General features: G+C 41.2%; 1 protein-coding gene and 1 long non-coding RNA gene across 5 annotated transcripts in view; one reads left to right on the forward strand and one right to left on the reverse strand.

Moving 5' to 3' along the window:
- BCL2 (BCL2 apoptosis regulator) overlaps positions 1-6576 on the forward strand; it is a 127331-nt gene extending 120755 nt beyond the window's left edge. For 2 of the 3 annotated variants that reach the window (XM_073332218.1, XM_073332217.1), the window contains exon 3: positions 3445-6576. In XM_073332218.1, the coding sequence (XP_073188319.1) occupies positions 3445-3579 (135 nt within the window). In that variant the 3' untranslated portion in view covers positions 3580-6576. The remainder of the gene's footprint in view (positions 1-3444) is intronic. The other variant, XR_012157357.1, reaches the window with a different exon arrangement.
- Positions 2988-23791, reverse strand: part of LOC140907074 (uncharacterized) — a 41237-nt gene continuing 20433 nt past the window's right edge. For both annotated transcript variants that reach the window (XR_012157358.1, XR_012157359.1), the window contains exons 3-5: positions 8852-8965; positions 4087-4136; positions 2988-4002 (exon numbers count right to left, since the gene is read on the reverse strand). This is a non-coding gene — a long non-coding RNA (uncharacterized lncRNA). The remainder of the gene's footprint in view (positions 4003-4086; positions 4137-8851; positions 8966-23791) is intronic.

A 23791-nucleotide genomic window follows, 5' to 3' on the forward strand; every position in this document is an offset into this window, starting at 1 on the left:
GCTAACTGGAGATGACTGGTTATTGGGGGGAGCAGATCCCCTCTCCAACTCCTGTGGGTGGGTGTGGTGGAGCAGAACTGTCATGGGGTGCCCTCACAGGCTGGCCATGTAGAACATCATGGTCAAGACCTCCATGCAGCTTGGGCAGTTTGGTAATGACACTCAGCTCCATAGATCTACCAGCCAGTCCTTTTCGGACTGTAGAAGAGAATGCAGCAGGTACATGAGGATTCCATTCCTCCCTCACCACCCTCTTCCCTTAAAGTTCAACATAATTTAAACAGATTAAAGGAAAAGGGAGGGTTTTGTTGTAATAGGAGTGTAGTAGGGTTCTACAGAAATTACTTTCAAAAACCTATAGTTTCATAGAGAAGGAAATCCTTTCTGTAGGGTTTTTGAACTGTCCTAGAGAATTCTATAGGAGGGGCATAACTTTCTGTGAAGTTCAAAAGAAAACGAAAAACTACAAGAGTTACCATTCTCTCAAAATCTACAAGCTTTTTCAGTAAGCATGGCAGCTCTGCAGAGGCCCATCAAACTGTACACAGGATTCAGGCTCTGAGCCTCCGTGTGGGTGCAAAGCATTTTCACTTAGGGAGAGTATTTCTCAGAGGACTTCAAACGCTTCAGGCAGTTTGTATCAAGTCGTGTGTGGGGGGGGTATTTTTTTTTTTTTTAATACAGGCACTCATTTTAATCAGATAAATTTAGATTACAAAAATCCAATTACAAGTACTAATGTACATAGAAAGAGACCTAACTTATGGAACATTCTGTATACAGTTTAGAGTTCTCTTGGCATTAAAAGCAGTTTTCACTAGGGAGAGGGGGTAGGCCCCCCTCTTCTGTTGTTTTAATACATAAAATGGGCATGTGTTTATTTAAAACAGGTTTGAAACTTAAACAAATAGTGACAGGCTGTTCAAACAGGCTTCGGAAATAAGCCTAATCAGGATGTTTGAGAAGGCAAAAGCGCAATAAAAAGGCACCCATAAAGTAGCTACTTGTAATATATAGTACAGAAACCATAAGGTTGGGTTCATCTTGTTATTATAATAGTCTCAATAACAAAAACTATTTCATGCTTAACGTTTTGTGCTGACATTCCTTTTCTTGAGCCCTAAGTCAAGGCTTTTGCATTGTGTTAATGCATCCCTCTCATCTACTTTCATGCCAGGCACCAAGAGCTCTCTCTCCTGGATTCCTAACAATCGTTTTTGTAATAAATTGGGCTGAGCATCCGCTAAACCTGGGTGGGGGGGCGGGGTTGATACAGGACATGTTTCTACTCCCATTGGTGTAATGGAAGTAGGATCAAGACTGTAGAAAGAGCGTCACTGAAGTTTAACATTAAAAATTTTTCACACGACTTGCATTTTCTCAATCCTTTTTTTGTCTCATAGCCGTAAGGAGGAGGAGTAAAAGGTGTTTTTTGAAAAACAGCACAGCAAATGTGTTTTACAACCCAACATTAACACAACAAAACATTAAGAACGGCATTATTAACCTTGGCAAAGTGTCCTGTGGCACCTTATAGACTAACAGACGTATTGGGGCATAAGCTTTCGTGGACTAACGTGGCTACCCCTCTGATTATTAAACCCCCTTGTGTTTCTGAAGTTAGGTATGCAAATAAAAGTGACCTGATTTTCTCAGAGTTTCCATGGAAGCATAATTGAATATCAGACTTTTATTTAGGTGCCCATGTATGAATTTAAGTACCTACCTTCAGAAACACAAATTTGAAAATATTGGCCTAAAGGAACAAAATGTCAAAAAATGATATGAAGAGATGCATTTTCTGCACACAGTCATTCTATTGGCCAGCCCGCACAGCCCCTAACTCAGGCAATACACCCACTGAAATCAACAGGAGTTTTGCCTCAGTAAGGGGTGCCGGATTTGGCCAGTATCACTTATTATAAAGAGAAATTGTGGAAGTAGATACAATTTCTCCATTTAAGTACATCTCCCTCAGAGCCGAACTTCTATTGAACAGGATTTGAATAGCAAAATGTAAAAAACGTACATGCCCTCTTGTGGCAAAAACTAACCTTTCCATTCTGACCTACAATAGCTAGTAATATCAGATGACAAAAGGACAGCGTAAAGTACTATAATATGTCCATATCTTATGAAAAACACACAGCATGGTTGAAAGGTTTATTGTTATTTCATGTAATTCAGGCTTTTCCCCCCTCTGTTGCTGTAATTCATGAATGAACTCGTGTATTTTAGGAGTTAATTTAGGAGGCTATTCGCCTTGTATAAAATGTAACATTATAGATGGCCGAAGACATTTTACAGAACGTGCAATTGAAAAAAAGGAATGTTTATTTTCTACAACAAATTGAAAGCCTGCCACTAAAACCTATAAAAGCAATGGTAGGAGTTAGCTATATTATATTTTTATATATATATATATATATATTTATATATATATATATATATATACACACACACACACATATACACACACATATACACACACACACACACACTGATATATCTATATCTATATCTATCTATCAGTATCTTGGTAGCAGAGCATAGGAATTACAACAGGAAACTGGGAACCACAACTCTATTCCAAACTCTACCACCAATTTAATTTGAGACATTTTGAAAGTCCTTTCACCTCTCTCTTCATTTAACTACCCTCAGGGATAGTAGAAGACTTAATATTTGTAAGGAGCTCTGAGCTCCTTGGAAGAAAGACAATATGTAAGTGCAAAGCATTATTAGTATGATTACTAATCCTTTTAATGGCATAAATCTTATTGCATTAATAATTCACACACAACTTCAGAAAGTTTTCATCTTTTCCCCCAGCGTCTAGACGTTTTTGACACCTTTCATTAAAAAGGTTAGTTTTCTTGTCTGTAAAACAGTTTTCTATGCACGTGAGAGACTACACATATAAAACAAGAAAATGTAAAGCTCAGCATGGTCACAAAATAAAAGCCATTTTTTCATTGAAAAGAAACCTGGCTGCCTAAAGTTAGGTTCCTAGATCCATATTTAGGAAACTACGCAAAAGTAGCCTCATTTTCAGAAGTTCTGAGCACCCACAGATACCAGTAACATCAATAGGAGCTGAAGATGCTCAGATTTATTTTATTATTATTTATTATTATTTGCATTATAGTAGCACGAGGAGCCCATTGTGTTAGGTGCTGTACAAAAAGACGATTCCTGACCTAAAGAACTTAAAATTGTAGTCATAGTTTGTATGCTAAAATGATTCCGGAGTTACCTGCATGTATGAAAGAGCTCACTCTTGTGCTTTTCTTAGTTTCTCTGAATAATTTGTGTTTATCATTATTATATTATTATCATTATTACCATTATTAATGAATTTAATGAATAAATGTCTTTTGTTCCTGTCTGCATATCATATTACTCTGGAATCTCACATTCCTATTTCCCTTCCTCCCAACCCAGGATGCCTTTGTGGAATTGTACGGCAGCAACATGAGACCTTTGTTTGATTTCTCCTGGATCTCTTTGAAGACTATCCTAAGTCTAGCTCTGGTGGGAGCTTGCATCACCCTTGGCGCTTATCTGGGACATAAGTGAAGTCACCCATCTAACCATGGATTACAAAAGTCTTACGAGACAATAAAATAATATGTTTTTTTCTAGTAGCACAATGATATTAGTTTTATGAGCAGAAGTTCCTGGCTAAATATAAATCAGCTATTACTGCCAAAGGGAGGTATCATTTATTTTTTACATTGCAGGAAACAAAGTTATTTATTAAAGATATTTACATTTAACAATTTATATCTGAGTATCACATAATATTGTTATGAATTGTAATGAGTCCCAAATACCTTGAGCTTCTTTTAAAAAAAAAAAATTAATGCAGCTGGATGGATTAAATATACTGACAAAGACCTACCTGCTTTCTCTTGGGGGAGCAGTTACTTGGGCTGCTTCAGGCTGTGTAATTGAATTGATTTTACTTACAATTTCTCACAGATCCAAGGAGATGGGACCCTAAAAAAGTCAGAGGAAGTGAAGTTAGAATTATTTCCAGCTGGCAAGTACTGACATTAGTATACAATTCAATATGGTACATACTTGGTGTCAGAATAGCAACTTCTCGAAGGACAGCCATCTATAGGAGTCTCCTGGAAGGACAACAATTTGAAATACGATTGCATATATTTTATGAAAGTATTTTTAAGCTACCAAATTGTGTCAATACATCATAATCATAACAGTATCGTCTGATACCTTAAAACGATATGTCAATTCAGATACACTTTATGAGCGCATGAAATGAAATCCTTTGAACATGCAAGAAATGACTGTTTCAATGATTTCCTCAGCAGTAAAATGTCTTTTACAGCTACACACACACAAACCATGAGACTTTAAGTGCCTGCCTCTACAGAGCACAGCTGGAGTCCTGACTTGTGTCCCATTTTAGTGGGCTCATATCTGCAACTGATCCTGTTTACTTGCTGAGCTCCTCTAGGGTTTTGAAACCAATTAAGTTTGGCCTCTAAATCCCTGAAAGTTGAAAAAGGTTTAATTTAGTTGGCAAGAAACAGACCTCATCTGAGTTCCAGATTAGCTCGAACTATACTTGTTTATCAAACTGGGCACCAAAATCACATTCATTTTCATAACAAAGAAGTCAGATGACCTGTATTCTTTCCCCCATCTCACACCCACACCCAAAGTATTTCATGCTAATAATTTCTTAAGACTTTCTACAGAAATAAAGAAGATGAAGAAATTGTCCTAATCCTCAAGCTGGACAGAGACTCACTGACATCCAGATTCCTTAGGTGCCTATTGTCATTTCAGGGGAGAATAAGAAGGGGGAAAGGACGGACTGAGTCGGCTTCTCGAACAATAAATGCAGTTTAAATAAGATTAATTCAGAATACTTAATATACAGCTTTATAACAACTGCATAAATCCTGGAACCACATATCTTAGACATGTCAACAACTTTAAAGTGGGCTTTAACAAGCTTTTGGCTTCTGTGAATTCCACCTTAAAAATCTCTATAAGTCAAGTGTTTTTATTTTATTTTTTTTTACAATGAAATTGTCAAAATATGAAATTTATGGCTAAATGTACATCCAGGGACAAGTTAGAAAGCTCTGGATAAAAGGACAGGAATAACATACAAGTACTTTCAGAGTGAAAACAATACAATGAAAAACTGCAGAGTCAACCTTGAGATTTCAATAATCTAACTTTGTGGCATTATATGCAAAATAGCTGCAGTAATTTAGGAATGTGATATGTTCATTGTTAAGGCTGTAATTGATGGGATTTCTTCAAAGCTGCTTTTTTTAGATTTGTGCATCTCAGCATTTTTATTGCTATTTAGTCCGTGGCACCTACATTTTCTATGGGCAAAGATGGAGCGAGCGTTGGATTTTAAATTTGAAATGGGTTTAAAGTTACAGAAACATTTAATGGAACTAATGTTTCTAAAGCAAATGTGATCCATTTGTAAACTCTGCTGAGTAAACACACCTGAAATGTCAAAACTGTATGCATTTGTGCAAGGCACTTACGAAAAATATTTAAAAAGAATAGGGAACCAGGTATTAGGAATTGAATGTGGGCTTGGTTTTTCCACCTAGCAGGTTTAATTTATGGAAAGCCAGGTACAAAGATGAACTAGAATTGGCACTGTACTAACGTTTCAATCCACATTTCACAATCTAGTCTTCATTTTCAGTTTGTGCCCATTAACCCTCATTAGAGATAATGAATGATTTGACCTTGAACTTTTTCAATGTTGAATTGTTTATTGACGGTTTACATGATCAAAAAATATAAAAAGAGTAACTATATACAAATTCCTGTGCTGCTATACTACCAAGATAATTTGGAGAGAGTTTGTTTTGGACTGTCCTCCAGTAGCAAGATTTTTCAAAGCTGCTTTAGAAGTAATATGAAGTAGTCACATTACAGAGATGATTATGTAGATGCTGCCAATTTGTGTTCTGTTGTATCTATTCACTGGGATTCCCAGCTTATTAGTTAATAAGTTAACAAAGTCAAGGCAACTGTTAATGGTTATTTTATTAAACAGATAATGGAGCTTTCCAATTCTGACTGCAGAATTGTACAATATTGTGGCTGCATTAGCTGTAAGGATAGTTGATGATGCATTTATTATTAATCACCATACTAGAAACATTGAATGTATATAAAAGCTTGAACGTGTTTAAAAAATCTCCCCCTCAACCCTCTTGCTTTCGCAATGATTCCTGTCCCTTCCATTTTCTTTGTTACCGTATGAAACAGAACTTTCCCTACAAAATGCAAGGCCTTACAGTCACGCTCCAAAACTACATTTCAGTTAAAAATCACTTCTTCTCTCACCACGATCAGTCCTGGTGGCAATCTATAAAAAGAAGCTAAGAATCTAAATAGTTGCACTTCTAAAGTTACTTGGCTGTGGAGAACTAAGGGACAACATGGGAAGAGGTGTTAAGAAGTGTTGAGAGGAGATATATCATTGAAATATCTCCATGACTGAGGATAAAAGCATCTGAGAAATTTGGCCACCTTTCATCTAGATGAAAAGAAAAAGAATTTTAGGCAGTGAAGATAAACAGAGCAAAAGGTTACAAAAATTCCCCCCAAAGTATTTAAGTAAAGCCTTGTTAATTCTAGCAGCAATCATCTACAAACCAGATCAGATATTTGATTTTATTGTACCACAATTTTTTTTTGTCCTTTAATTCTTTTGGGCTTTGTTTTTCAATAAAATAATAAAGAAAAAGTCTTGTTTTTTTAAACAAAGGAAAACTTCATAAGATCATCTAAGATTTGTTATAGTTCCACAATGTACCGATAAGCCCCTTTGTTTTCAGTTTTAACCAATTTTTACTGAAAATTTCCTGGACTTTACAAAAAGTATTAATCTACTGAATACTTTTCCCCCTTACCCCATCTTTCCATCCACCAAAATAAACCCCGATATTTACCCAGAAAAACTAATAGTTTCTTTGCACTGATTTTCCGGTTGTGTTTATAAACATTGATAAATTCCCAGGGAAAATTAAATAAAATAAAAACTGAAAACAAAGGGCTGTATGTACAGAGTAAATAAGAGTTCTAAAACAAGGGGAAGGAGCCTAAAACTAAGTATTAGACGAGAAACAGAGGATAGTTCTTGGTAGTTCAGACATTGGCTCTGACAATGGAACAACATGTCTGTTGTGGTAATTGAAGCTACAGAGAGAAGTGGGATCGTGAGGGCTGAAAGACGATTAGAGTGGGGTTCGTACACACAGTCTTGTATGATGCAGAAGCTTGGCCACAATGGTCCAAGTAGTAGATTTCAATCATAACCATCTACATGTTTGTGCATCAACCCATAATTACAATTAATATATTTTCTGAGTTTCCTGTTGTGATATGTGAAATCATGGGATGCTTTAATAAAGCACACAGCTAGAGACTGGAATAATTCCTTTAGAAACAGACTTTTGCGTGTGAAGGTCAATATGGGATGATATAAGGTGCAGGTTATGGGCCCAAAACTTCTTGTCCTTGCATACACAAACCTCCCATTCACCTCAGTGGGAGTTCTGCATGGTGATGCGGTTGGCCATGCAGCTGCACTAATTTCATATCAAAACATCTTTTTAAATGTTGATGAAATGTGTGATGAAGTTGCATGTGCAAAGAGCCTGGATTTCTAATTTTTTTTTTAAACAAGATAGCATATGGATTCATTCACATTATTTGTTAATGACTCCTAATACCATGTATGATAAGTTAATTTTTTTTGGATTTTGTGTAAATATCCTCTGAAACCAGAAAAATTCAGTTTTATTTTGCATTCCTATATATCTTTAAAACAAAACTAAGCAATAACAGACAAGGAATCAATTTAATCTAAATTGGTTTTAAAATGTGCTCCTGTGCTAAAAGTTAATGCAGATTCATCCTGGAGTGAAATCTTTACAACCAAGTTATAGAGCATTAAGAATGCCCATCACACACAAAAAATCATGTATATTTTTATTATTTAAATAGCATTGTTTTTCTTTTGAATATTTGACTTTTAAATATCACCAGCATCATTGTATATAAGCAGATATTGTTTATGCATTATCTTGGATGATGTATGTAAGGTAAAGTAGTTTGCCAGTTTATTATTGTTTAACATGATTACATTGTTCTTTGTGTTGAAACTGTTACATGTTGCCATTAAACTTTCTATGTCTGTCTAGTTAATATTGTGAAGAAATAATAAAGTACACTGTGAGTTACTTGTTATAAATTTAAATGGTTAGTAACATTTTACTTTTCCCTCTATTGGCAAACATCTTACGATGTGATCCTGTAAATGCTAGAGTTTAGAGTTTACTACTTAATAGTTCTGTTGACACACTGGGCTGCATATAAAACCATCATCCTGCAATGAGCTCTGTGGAAGCAGTGCCAACTCACCTGATTTTAATTGCAAATCTCTTAACATTTGTTTTTTTTCCTAAAGCCCTAGATACCAGAGTCATGTGAATTGGATTTTTGGCCTTCATGGTTGCAGAGAGAAGCCTGAAAGGTTCAAAGCCAGACGGCAAATAAACAGAACTTCAAATGTGTGTTTTTAAAAATCTTGTGATTTTTTCAAGCCAATGTCCTGACTTTTTGGGGATCCAACTTCTGATTTTTAAACACCTGAGATTGACAGTACTGAGGTGGACTCCTGCACCCACTCCAAGCACCTTGTTAAGTCAGGTGTCTGCCTAGACAGAGATTATTGCAGAATTGCGGTCTAAGTGCTTCCAGGACTGGACCCTAGATAAGATTATTCAAAGGGTATGGCCTGGTGATCTGAGCTTTAATTTTATCATACCTAGACCTTTTGGAATTATGGGCTTGGGTCCCAGCAAGCAAGTCAGTTCAGGTTTCATCCTTCCAAAGTAGATAAATCAAGTACCACGCAGCTTGGGAATCTTCCAGAGGAGACCTAGAAAACAGCCATGTCAAAATGGGACCATACAAGCTAAGATCCAGTGTTGTCAACAGCAGAATCCTGCTTTTGGGCATATTAACATGACAAGACTTGCTCCTAGAAAAAGAATGAAATATAAGAATTTTCCATAAGTATGATAAAAAGTGTGTTGGCAGCTCATAAACAATGGCATTTAACTTCCATTCAAACACTTTACATTTTTTACCCAAATTCTCTCTTTTCTGGAGCCCAAACCTGAGTCACTGCAGCTAAGGTACCCTGGTGATAGGCACAATATCGAGAACCAGAACTGAACAGAATTTGTCAAAAGAGAAGGATGTTTGGTCAAGGTCATATTTTAGAGAGTCTGGATTGTCAGAATTTTCCTGCAAGGGCCCCAAACATCAAGCTATAACATCCAGTGTTTGATGGGCCAACACATTATGAAATATAGGAGGCAGATGCACCTCACATTTTGGAAACCCTAGGCCATGACTGCATTTTGGCTCTATCATTTATCTAGTTGTCTGCTGTAACTAACTGATTATTTATACTAGAGTAAAAAGTTGCTCAGCAAAGACATTGAGAAATTATAATAGCAAGATTAACCAACACTAAGAATAAGAAAGATTATGTTTCTGTTATTCTTACAGGTTTGCTGCCATTATCATCAGCGCCCATGAATATTGAGATATTTTACATCTTAAGGGCTTAGTTTAATTGGCCCTAAAAAGGGTAGGAAGGGAGTTAGGGAGGCGCCTCTTTTTTAGAATGACATCTGAAGTGTGGAGAGGTGATCGTGTAAGTTTCTCCACAAGCAAGGCAAAATATATGTAAACAATCCCAGTGCATGCCCATTCCACAGACTCTCCTTTCCCTTTTGTCACTGGGTGCAAGCGCTGGTTCTTTTCTGAATGGTTGAGAGATGAGCATCTGTAATGGCACTAGTGACCTGGGCAGAAGTGCAGTAAGATGATGAGGAGAACAAGATGAAGGGGAAGTAAGTTTGGCTTGAGTCAGAATGTGTTTCAGACCTGACAACCAAAATGTGCACTAGATTCCGTGGTGAGAGTCCCCTCAGAAAAACCTTGACTAGACAGAAAATAACAAGCTACATTTACAAAAAGAGATCTCTAATTTTGCCTCCCCTAAATTTTCCCATGAATGCACATGAAGGAGCAGCTCCCTTACACCCAGCTCCTCAACAAAGTTTGTAATGATCCTAGAGTATTGCAAACCCATTGACTCACTGGATTTTCTCCTTCCATCCATTTTTCCAAAGTGCTTTTTAACCTTGTCAGTACCCACAGTTATGATCCTTAAGGCTAAATCCCTGTATTGTCCTTTAAACTTGTGCCTTCATAAATCAATAGACTAACAATCATACTGGGTGAAATTTACCCCTGCTCAGAGAAGCAAAACAAGGGTTATGTACCACTGTGTCTCATTTAAGCCCTAAATGGTACATCTACATCCTGAGGGTAGCTATGCCAACATAACCCCCAGAGTAGAAACAGCTAGGTCACTGGAAGGCTGTTTCTGTGGACCTAGCTACCATCATTTTCAGGGAGACAGAGTTCCTACAGTAAAGGAAAAACCCTTTCTGTTGCTATAATCTGCATCTATGCTACAGGGTTATAATGGTATAGTCACAGCACTTCAGCTGTGCGACTATTATGCCGGTAGAGGAGCTATGTATTGGCCTTCTTCACAGGAGTGAATTCCACCTTTACATGCTAGCAAGAATTTCTTCTAGAAAGGTGTTACCTAGCCTTACTGGTAGGGTGATCAGACCTCCCGATATTTGGGGCTTTGTCTGATACAGGCAACTATTACCTCCCTCTCCCAATTTTTCACACTTGGTATCTTGTCACCCTACTTACTGATAAGACAAGTGAAAGAAGTTCGTTTAGCAAGCTGGGTAGACAACAAAGATCAAATTAACTCTTTGAACATCTGATCATCGTTGTCAATGAGCTGATTGATACACCTGAGTGGAAGAAGTCGATAGTAAAAGCAGATATAAAATGGCCCTCTTAAAAAAGGAAGAGTGTGTGCGTGTGTGTGTCCTCCCTCCCTGCTAATCAAATTAAAAAGCTACATAGTTCCCACTGCAGTAATAATGCAAAACAATCCATAAAAAAAAAAACCCACAAAAATGTAAACACTGACCATTACCTGAACAATTAAAAATACCTCACCAATATCTTAACATAAAAAGCTTGCTGGTCTCCATAAGGGCTCACACTTAAAGGTGGTGTGTGCCTGCAAACACCTAGTGACATCTGTGGCAGTAGAATGCACTCAGCAGTCACCACCCCCACACGAGTGCACAGAACCCTGGAGGACTGAGAAGCAGAATGTGGCACCGGCCTTGGGAATCTGAATAAAATTTTGATAAAAATCCTAAAATTATCAGGCTGTCGAGGTGATGAAAATCTCTCAGGATGAAGTCAAGTTTTCGTGTGATATTTGGGCAATCTGGAAAAAAAATGGCAGGGTTCAGGGGGAGTCTGAAGATCTAATTACAGACCAAGATAATTTTTATATCTGACAAGGAAATATGAATTATCCTTCCTTGAAAATGTATCATTGATCCCTGCTAAAACTCCATATCTAATAATATATATAGAAGCCCACTGTGACAACTTTTGTACCTTGCACTGTAATAAGGAAAGCCACATTCATTACAGTTAAACACACTCTTTCAGAGGGTTTTCTAATGTTTTCTGATTTGTTCAGCTGTTAGCCACACCCTGATTAGTCTTTCATCCAACAAAGAAGCAACCCAGCACCTGAATCTAATAATGCAAAACCCTCTAAATAACCTGAATGACAATTGTGGCAAACCAATTTTTATAAAACACAGATGCTGGTATCTGTAGTCCCGACAGCCAGTGGAGAAGGGACAGTACCTGGCTGTAATGAATACTGTGACGGGGCAAGGCCAGATGGCTATAGAAAAGTAGTGTGAGATAGATATATTAGCTCCAGGCTAAACAAATCCCTGGTACCAGGTTAAGTGAAATGGAAGCTGCTCCTGGTCAATCAAGGCACCTGGGGCCAATTAAGAACTTTCCAGAAGGCAGGGAGAATGCTAGGTTGATTGGGACACCTGAAGCCAATCAGGGACTGGCTGAAACTAGTTAAAAGCCTCCCAGTTAGTCAGGTGGGTGTGCATGTCAGCAGCTGTGGGAGGAAGTTGTGCTGTTGGAGAGGCTGAGTAGTAACACCATATCAGGCACATGGAAGGAGGCCCTGAGGTAAGGGTGAAGTGGAGCTTGAGGAAGTGAGGGCTGCTGTGGGGGAAATAGCACAGAGAATTGTACATGTCATGTTTCTAAAAGGTCAGCTACCATAGCTGATACTATTAGGGTCCCTGGGCTGGAGTACCCGGGCTCCCCACCACCACCACCTTTGCCCCCTGATTAATCACTAAGACTGGGAGACAACAAAGACTGTGCAAGGAAGGATAACTTCTCCTCACCTCCCTCGCTGGCTTATGATGAAAATGGCTCAGTAGACTGTGACCCTCGTCTCTAGAGAGAGAAGGGTTACGTGGAGGGTCACAGTGATCCTCTGAGGCTAGCAAAATCCGCTAGGAAACACAGGACCCACGGAGGCAAGGACAGAGCTTTTTCACAATATATGGGGAATCTTTTCACTGAGGACTCTGAACACAGACAAATCTGTTTGTCTCTCCCAGCCAGCTAACAGGCTGTGCTGTCTAATTTCACCTCACAAATATGTGGCCCAAGTTCTGGCCTGGAACGGATTGCTGACTATGTTAGAGTCCTCGTATAATGTGCTTTTAGCTAGGACTGGCAGAAAACCAAGGTGCTCACTCATTAGGCTGTAAATTAACGTTGCCGAGGGATATTGGCTGGAAGCTCACATGGTTCAGAGTTTGTTCGCCATCTGGAGTCTAATTTTGAATTCCCTCTACACCTAGGGATAAAGCAGGTGAGGTGTTTGGATCCTCTTCTCATTACTTTCACAACAGTTCCCCATTCCCCCCCTCCCTTAAATGCTCCAGGTTTTTTGCACTCACAAAAGCAGCTGTTATTTCTCTAAAGTAATATGTAAATTCTACAAGCATGTCTCTCATTTTGAAATTCAACCTCTGTTAACACAAATGCTTCTCTGACAAGCAGCTCTAAGAAAAATGGTTCTTGTATTTTATACTTTAAAACATGGGTGAGCGTTAGGCACAGATTCATTTTAAACAAATGTACTTACTTTTAACTCCTTTTGACCCTTAAGTAACATTTGTGTTATCTGTATAGGTTTTTTGTATCAAGCCCAACACCTTATCTGATCACTTAAGATATCATTGCTTAAAACGTAAAACAAAACCCAGTGTAACCTCTCTCTCTAATTTAAATCAATCTTCATCCACAGACTGGAAGCACTGATGCCAGTTAAACTGAGTCACCAGCGCCAGTTGTCGGTCTAGGTCACAAGCCTGGTGTTTCTGTCAAGAGGAAAATGAGACAGACCAATCACAAAGGAAATCCCTGAAACATGGAAAGGAAAGAATAATTTGGGGGGCCACCTCTGAGAATATTTGGGGTAGTACCTGTGGTCCAGAAAAAAGTTCCATTTTTTTCTTAAGACATATCACAAACTTGGGGCCTGTTCCCACTGAATTCTATTGCACAACTCCCATTGACCTCAGTAGGAGCAGGGGCAGATCCTTTATTTTCGTATGCGGTAACGGAAATATTTACGGTCACAAAATAGCTCTAATAGCTAGCTGTGTGTGTTCTAACAGCAGCTAGGGAAATTCTAGGTCTACTCAAATCTCTCCTGTTTTTAGCAAAGATTGACCATGACTGGGGTTTTCTAACTAGAGGAACATCAAGGCTGATCCCAGCCCCTATGAATCCCTGGTCACAATTACAGAACAGATGCCCCTTCTGGCTACTTGCCAGCTCCACCCTACCCCTGTGGCTGCCACTGGCTCCTCCACCATGCAGCAGATAGCCTTAAATCTCCCTGCAGGTTAAGTTGGCAGAGTTAATGCTGCAGTTGGACCAGCATCAACATCCATGACAAACTGATGTAGATATTAGGGAAAAGGAACATGCCGTGTAAGTGTGTACACATTCCTCCCCTCACTCACCAAGATATTTCTATTTTCTCACTTAGTTCTTGGATGATCTTTAACCTCAAACTTTCCTAAATATTTGCATAACTACTGTCTTTTCTATATCAATCTGTTTAAAATTTCATCACAACAACAGGAAATGTTAGTGGAAGGAAAAGATTTTGAAAATCTTTTATTCCTTTTTATTTTCTTTTTTTTTATTGTGGCATATTTTTTTAAAAAAAACGGAAGCTGAAACATTGTCAATTGTTATTTAAAATGGTCTTGAAAGAATTAAAAGAAATTTCACTTTTTTCTGAGGAAGCCTTATAAAAGAACTATCTGATGTCTCGTTTTAATTCTTGCAGCTGCTTGTTGTCCAAATTATAGTTGTCTTTGGTTATAACTGGCATTTTCCAGCATTCTTTAGTGGTGAAGACTGCACAGAATGACACACATTCATGGCAGTGAGATGCATGAAAGACTTCACACTTCTATGAATTAATAGTTGTCAACATTGCTTCATTAACATATCTTGTTTTTTCTCCTTCCAAACACAAAAACAAAATTAACAAATATTAAGAAGCAAATGTGTTTCTGTCATGACATCCTTCAACTGCCACCCCAACTCAAAAGTTAGTGAAAGAACTCACTATTTTTTCTTAATCTCATCCAAAGAAAAGCAGTCCATGAGCTCAGTACCACATACGAAAAAGCTTTCTTTTCATTCCCAGAACACCATATCTGTTTGTCACGTTGACCAATCAAATTAAATAGTATGAGTCAAAGACTGCAGGACAAACATATTCATATCACAAATTCTGTCAAAACATAATAAAAATGGACAACACAGAGAAGCAAGCATTGCCATTTTCATGATGTGCCATAGCTAAGTATGCCAGTAGAAAAAAATGCTTTAGCATTAAGTGAACTCATCTATAAACCAATATTTCTGATAATCAAATATATTTGTGCATTTAGAAGACCCAGTATGGTAGAGGTCAGATATAAGAATTACCTTTATTGTTGAGGAGAGACCTAACAACACTTGTCTAACTTATGACCTCAGACAGTCTTCTCATTTTATGTACATAGTCAGGGTCAGCTTTTCTAAAATGGTCAGCACCCACCCATGAAAACAATGAGGGCTGCTGTGTGAGGAGCTCTTGACAATTTCACCATTTCACTTAGTTGCCTAAATGGGAGTTGTGGCTGCTGAAGTCTTTTGAAAATCTGGAGACAGGCACAACTGTGCTAAGTCAGAGAGATGTACAGGTTTAATTCTTCCGCCTAGGACAATAGATCATTCAAAACTATTTTTGGATCAGACTCAGCTCTGCAGCTTGACTTTTTTCCAATATAAGACAACCTATCAAGTGTATACATCATCATTAAAAAGAATGAGTAATCAATCCGCAAAATGAGCTTTGCTATAAAAATACTTTCTTATCACAATCAACAGAAGAAATCCGTTATAGTGCTTCTCAGTTTTCATAATCTAATACAACATGCAACTCCAGTATCTTCTTATGTCTATTTGGAGAAGAGGGGGGAATTTATAGTACGACCAAAAAGGGTATGTGCACATAAGATACAGACATTACCTCTCCCCTCCCCCCCCACCCTCCACTGTCTTGTCACCCAGGGGCTCAATCCTGTGAGGTTCTGAGCTCCTGGCAACTTCCACTGAAGCCAGAACCTTGAAGCATCAAGCCCTTATGAGCTAAGGACTCAGACAAAAAAGCACAACAACCCACAGAATATAGACACCATAAGTGTTGGATGGAGGAGCATCTGACATAGACCATGGGATTAATACAAAGATGTTCATGAAAAATATCTTAATGTCTTATGGATGGAAGACCTCCAAGAACTATTGTCACACCCTTCTTCTGTGAGCCTCTTCCTTCTGTAAGAAGTTTGTGAAGAGGCTGCAGATTTCACAATCTAATTTGCCACTGTGTATGATTGTTTTTTTCAAATGAAACTGCTCCTGTGCAGTTATTGTCTGTATACAAAAATAACTAAAGGGTAGATGAACATTTTATTATTGTTGCAGTAAAATCATTCAATTTGTTTTAAGTATAAATAAACGTATGATTTTCTTTAAACATGCAACTGAAAAATGTTAGTTGCCCATTAATAAATATTGAAGTAGTCTCCTTTTTTTCCTGAATTATTAAAGGTAATTTACATTATTGATCTATTGATCTATTATCTGAAATGTATTAGTACCACCACAGGCATAATTTAAAATAGTTTAATTACTTTTCTGATAGGGTTAAAATCCTTCCTAGCAACTATCATTAAGATTGTGAAATTTAGTATGATTTCAAAATTAATGACAGGTTTCAGAGTAACAGCCGTGTTAGTCTGTATTCGCAAAAAAAAAAAAGGAGGACTTGTGGCACCTTAGAGACTAACCAATTTATTTGAGCATAAGCTTTCATGAGCTACAGCTCACTTCATCGGATGCATACTGTGGAATGTATACAGTATGCACCCGATGAAGTGAGCTGTAGCTCACGAAAGCTTATGCTCAAATAAATTGGTTAGTCTCTAAGGTGCCACAAGTCCTCCTTTTCTTTTTCAAAATTAATGGGAACCTTTTAACAACATACACTACTAACAACATATATAATAACTATTACGCAATTTGATATTTCACATTTCATCAAGGAACGCTGTTCAGCGTCTAGAAGATAAACCTCACCATCTGTAACTTTATGAATGCCAGAATCAAAAATCCATGAAAACTCCTACCAAAATACCTCTGATCAGGACCCTCCCACACTTATTTCTCCTGCTGGCCTTTGTCAGAGGTAGATTTTCATCACTTTGGGACTTTTGCCATGTAGGTAGCCTCTGTGAACCTACCCATAAAACTGTTCCACTCCCCATGTTTCCATTCCCCACCACCACCATTTTTCCACTGCCATCTAATACTGCTCTCATGCACCTTCTCTGGTTTGTAAGACCAAGTCTCCCTGACAGTGAATTACAGGTGATTCACTGGCAAGGGAAAGTGCCCTAAGGACAGGAGCTAATGGATCTTCCTGAAAGACAACTTCAGCTCCAACTCCCCATCTCCATTCAGCTTCCTTCTCCTGGTCTGGTAGGAAAATGGAACATGGCAAAGGGAAGGAAGAGAGGGAGACTTGTCCCTGAAGTAATTTGTACAGCCAATATACAGCTGTTGGCTAGAGGAACTCTCTTGCAAAGCTCTAGAAATTCTCTGGCAAAACTTGGCATAGTTCCCAGCTATGGCGGGTGGGGGGGGGAGAGATCTATAAAAGATATCAAATCATTTAAAATATGGATACATCTGTACTGCAGATGGGGCTGCTGTGTGGTACCTTAGTAAATGTGAAATGAATCCATGCAGGAAATAAAGTGACACCAACCCAAAGTTTAAAAATGGAGATTTTTTGAATATATTTATGTTAGTAAGAAATTGAAACTCCAAAGCAGACCTTGAAAAGGTCAGAAACTTCAGAACTATTACATTACACTGTTGGATTAAAATATTCATTCTGACCAAGAGAAAGGCTTTTAAAGTCCAGTTAAATGCAAAAGCTTAATGCAATCTTAACTATGGAGTCACTGTTTCACCTTCATAATCAGAGGCCCATCAGTAGGATGACCAGATAGCAAGTGTGAAAAATCGGGACACTTTGGGGGGGGGATTTATAATAAATATATAAGATAAAGTCCTTAATATCGGGACATGTGGTCACCCTACCCATCTGTGACAATTTCCGTAATTCTGGGATTGACAGTTTATCCCCCAATGCTGAAATACAAAATATAAATCAGCACTGCGTGTGTCATGGAAGTGAGTAATTGCTTTAAAATTTTTCTTCTTTGAAAGTGCCTTGTAAACACTCTGGTTTCAAAAGAGACACAAGACCCCAGTGTAGTTTGTATACTTGATAATTAGCAAGAAAATCCCAACTCAAAAAATAAAAAAGGGTGGGGGACGAGTGAAAGGCGAGAAGATTTGGACATGTTTCAACTACCAACAAAGGGGCCTAAGATCAGACACATAAGAGAAAACAGAGTGGTTATTAACTTCAGACTAGTCTTCACTGATGCTGTCGTTATAAACTTTAAGTACAGCTGCATTTAATGAGTTTGGGCAAAAGCAGACATCATCCAAATTGAAGAAAGTAGGAGCTTCATCCAATTAGATAACAAATTTGGCTGCCAGCCTCCAATGAATCTAAAAGCTCTTCCAACTTTTGAGACAAGAGCTAATTATAAATGTATTTCTGTGTGTGCATGCGCAGTTACTAAATTACTAAGAAATATTGTCTTGTCAAAAATTCATGCCGTATGCACGGATTTCATTCTTACAGATAAAATAGTTTCTGGGGTGGGGTGCGGAGATTGAAGCAATGAGGCTTGACAACAGATTGAGCAGTCTCCTGCAGTCGAACTTCCAAATGGTTTCTCTTTTTAAGTTTCTCCAAAGATAGGTTTTTGTTATTTTATTTTTTTTAAAACAGTTTTTGATGGACTTTTTGGCTGAAAGATCCAAGGAAAGATTACAGACCTAGATGACTTAATTAAATGTGACTAATGGGAAAAGTAAGAGCTCCTCTCCAAATGTCGATCCCTGACTGAACGGAATCATTTGCAGAGGAAAGAGGGAGCCCTTCTGTAGGGGTTGGCCAGACATGAAAGTCATCCTCCCCGCACGAAGAATATTTTTGGGAGCACATTATTTGGTGCAATCTTCAAAAGCATAGTTATGAGCTGGGGCCAAATTGGTAGCAATGGGTCACACCATCGGTATTTAAAAACTAAATAGTTTAGCACCATCCAGAGTGATGGCTTAACTCAGGGGTCCGCACACCACTTCTACAAGGTTGCCGAGTCTTCATTTATTCACTTTAATTTAAGGTTTCGCGTGCCAATAATACATTTTAATGTTTTTTAGAAGGTCTCTCGCTATAAGTCTATATATTAAGTAACTAAATTATTGTCGTATGTAAATAAGGTTTTCAAAATGTTTAAGAAGCTTCATTTAAAATTAAATTAAAATGCTGATCTTATACTGCCGGCTCGCTCAGCCCGTTGCCGGCCTGGGGTTCCATTCACCTAGGCTGGCAGCGGGCTGAGCGGGGCCTGTGGCCGGGACCCCGGCTGGCAAGGGGCCGGCAGCCAGAACCCCAGACCGGCAGCAGGCTGAGTGGGGCCGGTGGCTGGGACTCCAGACCAGCAGTAGGCTGAGCGGCTCAGCCTGCAGCCGGTCTGGGGGGGTCCGGCTGCCGGCTCCTGCCAGCCAGGGTCCCGGCTGCTGGCCTGGCTCAGCCCGCTGCCAGTCTGGGATCCCAGCCCTGTCCACAGAGTAGGCACCTACCTTCTCCCTGGTTCTAGCCACTGAGATGAGGATGGGAGTGCACTGAGTACAGGGCTGGGGGTGAAGGAGCAGGCTGGGGGTTGGGGTGCAGGGTCTGGCCAGGAGCTAGAATGAGGGGGGGGGGGCTCAGGAGGTTTGGGTGTGGAGCGCTTACCTTGGCAGTGTCCATTTGGTGTGAGGGGTGCAGGTAGGAATGTAGGGGGTGTGTGTGCAGGAGCTCCTGTTTGGTGCTCAGGGTGAGGGTGGGGATGTGGGGGGTGCAAGAGTCAGGGCATGGGGGGCTGGGGATGTGTGGGGGGTGCAGGAGTCAGGGCAGAGGGCTGGGGTGCGTGAGTAGGGTGCAGGAGTCAGGGCTGGGGGGGGGGGGCTGGGTATTCGTGGGGGGTGCCGGAGTCAGGACTGGGGTTGTGGGGGGGAGGTGCAGGGGTCAGGGCAGAGGGCTGGGATCGTGGGGGTGCTCCTAGCTGATCGATGGCAGGGTGCTGGAGGGGATATGCCGATTCCACCCCCCTCCCCAAGGTCCCCGGAGCAGAGAGCGTGCTGTGGCTCCGCTTTTCCCTCTCCCCCTCTGTAGCAAGGACCGCCAGCTGATTGGCTGCAGGGAGGGAGAGAAGGAGGGGCAGGAACCCAGCACGCCAGGGGAAGAGGCGGGGGAGGGGGGGAAGCTTGCCTGCCCTGCAAGAGGAGAGCGGCTGCTGCCCCTGCTGGTGGTGCTGCCCCTGCTGAGGAGAAGAAAGAGGAAGAAAAGAAAGAAGAATCTGAGGAATCTGATGATGACATAGGTTTTGGTCTCTTTGACTAAACTGACTTTTTGTACCACCTGTAATAATAAAAAAACAATTTAAAAAAAAAAGAGGAGGAGAGCAGTAGGCCAGGGGTGGAGGAGAGGGGGCCAGGCCAGGCAGCATTTTTAGTGGCACGCTGCTGTCTGCCGTACCCGGCAGACAGCAGCGTGCCATTAAAAATTGGCTCGCGTGCTGTCTTTGGCACACGTGCCATAGGTTGCCGACTCCTGGCTTAACTATTAGAGAAAGAGGGGAATTTCTTGACATTCCCCTCACAACTTGCTGCTGCACAAATTCACAAGTTGCAATATAACTTAACAGGCATGGCCTGCACAGCTTTCCTGGCTGGGTCGTTCCATTAGATAGCTCCTGGCACTGCTGCTCATCAAGCTAGAATTTATGAGAAACAAAAGACACCTTATGTAGGGAATGAAACATGACAAAGGATGTGCTTATTTTGAGACAAATGCATGACCCGGATGCATAGTGAAATTAGAGAATAAAATTACTCCAGTGCATGCAAAATATGATTATCGAACAGCTTCATACCCTGGAGTGTTATTTCACCTAGGAAATGGCACTTTTGAATGAGAAGAGCTTATTAACACTGACAGGTACTACAGTAATTTCCTGTAGCTCAAGGGGGAAGGTCTCAGGTTGTATCCTTAATGGCAGCTTGTGATGGATGGGCATTACATATCCATAAAGTGTAGGTTGTTTTCCCTTTTTGGAGAACTGGTGCAACCAGTTAAATAGCCACTAAGATAATGGTAAGAAAACAGAACAGAACAAAGAGAGAGCATGAAAGCAGATTGAGATCACAAATGGGAGAACAGTTGATAAGAACGAAAAAGAGTTTACCTATATGGCCACTCAAAATCAAAGTAAGAAAGGCCCAACAATTTCAGGTATGGAGTCACAGAATCATATAAGTGTAGGACTGGAAGGGACCTCATTAGGTCATTGTAGTGAGGCGGTGTTGTTTCCTGCCTCCTGGAGAGAGACGAGCCCCTCCGGACACCAGAGTTCAGAGCTCCCCCCCCAGAGTGTCAGGTGTTGCCCTGGAAGTATAAAGGCCTGACCTGAGGGCTCACTGGGTAAGCAGCCGCTGGGGAGGCCAGATACCTCCGACCTAGCTCACGAGTGGGAAAGCCCAGCAGCCTGCAGAAGACCTGAGGACTGGCACGACCTGCCCTGCACCAGCTACCTGGAGGAGTTGCTGAGCCTGCCCCGCACCAGCTACCAGAAGGAGTTGCTGAGTCTACCCTGCGCCAGCTATCCCGAGGAACCCATGGTGCTGGACCCCCCTGAGGATACCACCCTGACCCAGGTACCTCTAGAGGAGGAGTCAGGAAGATAAGCCCTGGGGCAGCCGACCCTAGTTTGGCTGCAGCACTGCCAGAACCCATGTCAGTGTGTTGCGGCCAGGATCCCCACTGATGCAGCAGTGGGTCTTCTGCTGCTGCTAGGGCCCCAGGCTGGGACGCAATGGACTGGGAGGGCCTGCGTCCCCCTGCCACCCAACTCGCAGTTGGCTGTCTCCCCCTGTCCCAGGCCCTTCGGAACCTAGGTCCTGGGCCTACTCTTATTAAATACGGATATCGCTCAGCCCCGGCCTGAGCACCTGACTCGCCAGTGACCCGCCCTGACCTAGGGCCTGGGTTCACTGTGTTTATTTGTACCTTCACTAAGGCCGTAGAGGAAGACTCCTGCGACTGGACTAATTCCCTGCAAGAGCTATTCCCAAAGGGAGTGAGGCGGTGTGGTTCCCTGCCACGCCGGAGAGAGAAGAGCCCCAGCTAGCCTCTCTACAGTCATCTAGTCCAGTCCCCTCCAATCAAGGCAGAATTATGTAATAACTAGTCCATTCCTGACAGGTATTTGTCTAACCCTGGGGTGGGCAAACTGTGGCCCGCCAGCCATTTTAAGCCATCCCTCGAGCTCCCGTTGGGGAGCGAGGTCTGGGACTTGCCCCACTCTGTTGCTCCAGCTGTGGTGCTGGCTTTAGGGCCACTCCACACAGCTCCCGGAAGCAGCAGCATAGCCTCCCTCCGGCTCCTACATGTAGGGACAGTCAGGGGGCTCCACTCTGCATGCTGCCCCTGCCCCAAGCTCTGCCCCCGCAGCTCCCACTGGCTGGGAACCACAGCCAATGGGAGCTGCAGGGGTGGTGCCTGTGGACAGACCAGCATGCAGAACTGCCTGGCCGCGCCTCCCCATAGGACCCGGAGAGGGACATGCCACTGCTTCCGGGAGCCACTTGAGGTAAGCACCGCCTGGAGCCTGCACCCCTGAGCCTCTCCCCATGCCCCAACACGTTGCCCCTGCCCTGAGCCCCCTCCTGCCCTCCGAACCCCTCAGTCCCAGTCCAGAACCCCCTCCTACACCCCAAACTCCTCATCCCCAGCCCTACCCCAGAGCCCACACCCTCAGCCAGAGCCTGCACCCCTTCCCACCCCTGCACCCCACTCCCCAGCCCAGAGCCCCCTCCCACACTCTGAACTCCTCATTTCTGGACCCATCCCAGAGCCCTCACCCCCCCACACACCCAAACCCCAATTTTGTGAGCATTCATGGCCCACCATACAATTTCTATTCCCATATGTGGCCCTTGGGTCAAAAAGTTTGCCAACTCTTGGTCTATCCTGTTCTTAGAAACCTCCAATGACGGAGATTCCACAACCTCCATTGGCAATCTGTTCCAGTGCTTAACCACCCTGACAGGAAATTTTTCCTAACGTCCAATCTAAACCGCCCTGGTTGCAATTTAAGCCCATTGCTTCTTGTCCTATCCTCAGAGGTTAACAAGAACAATTTTTCACCCTCCTCCTTGTAACAACCTTTTGTGTACTTCTCTTCTCCAGACTAAACAAACCCAAGTTTTTTTCAGTCTTCCCTCATAGGTCATGTTTTCCAGACCTTTAATAATTTTTGTTGCTCTTCTCTGGACTTTCTCCAATTTGTCCATATCTTTCCTGAAATGTGGCACCCAGAACTGGACACAATGCTCCAGCTGAGACCTTAAATGTGCGGAGTAGAGCGGAAGAATTACTTGTGTCTTGCTTACAACTCTCCCAGTGATACATCCCAGAATGATGTTTGGTTTTTTTTTTTTTTTTGCAACAGTGTTATGCTCTTGACTCATATTTAACGTGAGATCTACTATGAGCCCTAGATCCCGTCTCACAGTACTTCTTCCTAAGCAGTCATTTCCCATTTTGTATGTGTGCAATTGATCCCTCCTCAGTGGAGTACTTTGCATTTGTCGTTATTGAATTCCATCCTATTTACTTTGGACCATTTCTCTAGTTTGTCCAGATCATTTTGAATTTTAATCCTATCCTCCAAAGCACTTGCAACCCCTACCATTTTGGGATTGTCCACAAACTTTATAAGTGTACTCTCTATACCATTACCTACTCATTGATGAAGATATTGAACAGAACCAGAACCAGACCCAGAACTGATCCCTGCAGGACCCCACTCGTTATGCCCTTCCAGCTTGGCTGAGTACCAATGATAACTACTCTCTGGAAATGGTTTTCCAACCAGTTATGCAGCCACCATATAGTAGCTCCATCTAGGTTGTATTTCCATAGTTT

The sequence above is a fragment of the Lepidochelys kempii genome, chromosome 2 (genome assembly GCF_965140265.1).
Source record: "Lepidochelys kempii isolate rLepKem1 chromosome 2, rLepKem1.hap2, whole genome shotgun sequence".
NCBI classification, from domain to species: Eukaryota; Metazoa; Chordata; order Testudines; family Cheloniidae; genus Lepidochelys; species Lepidochelys kempii.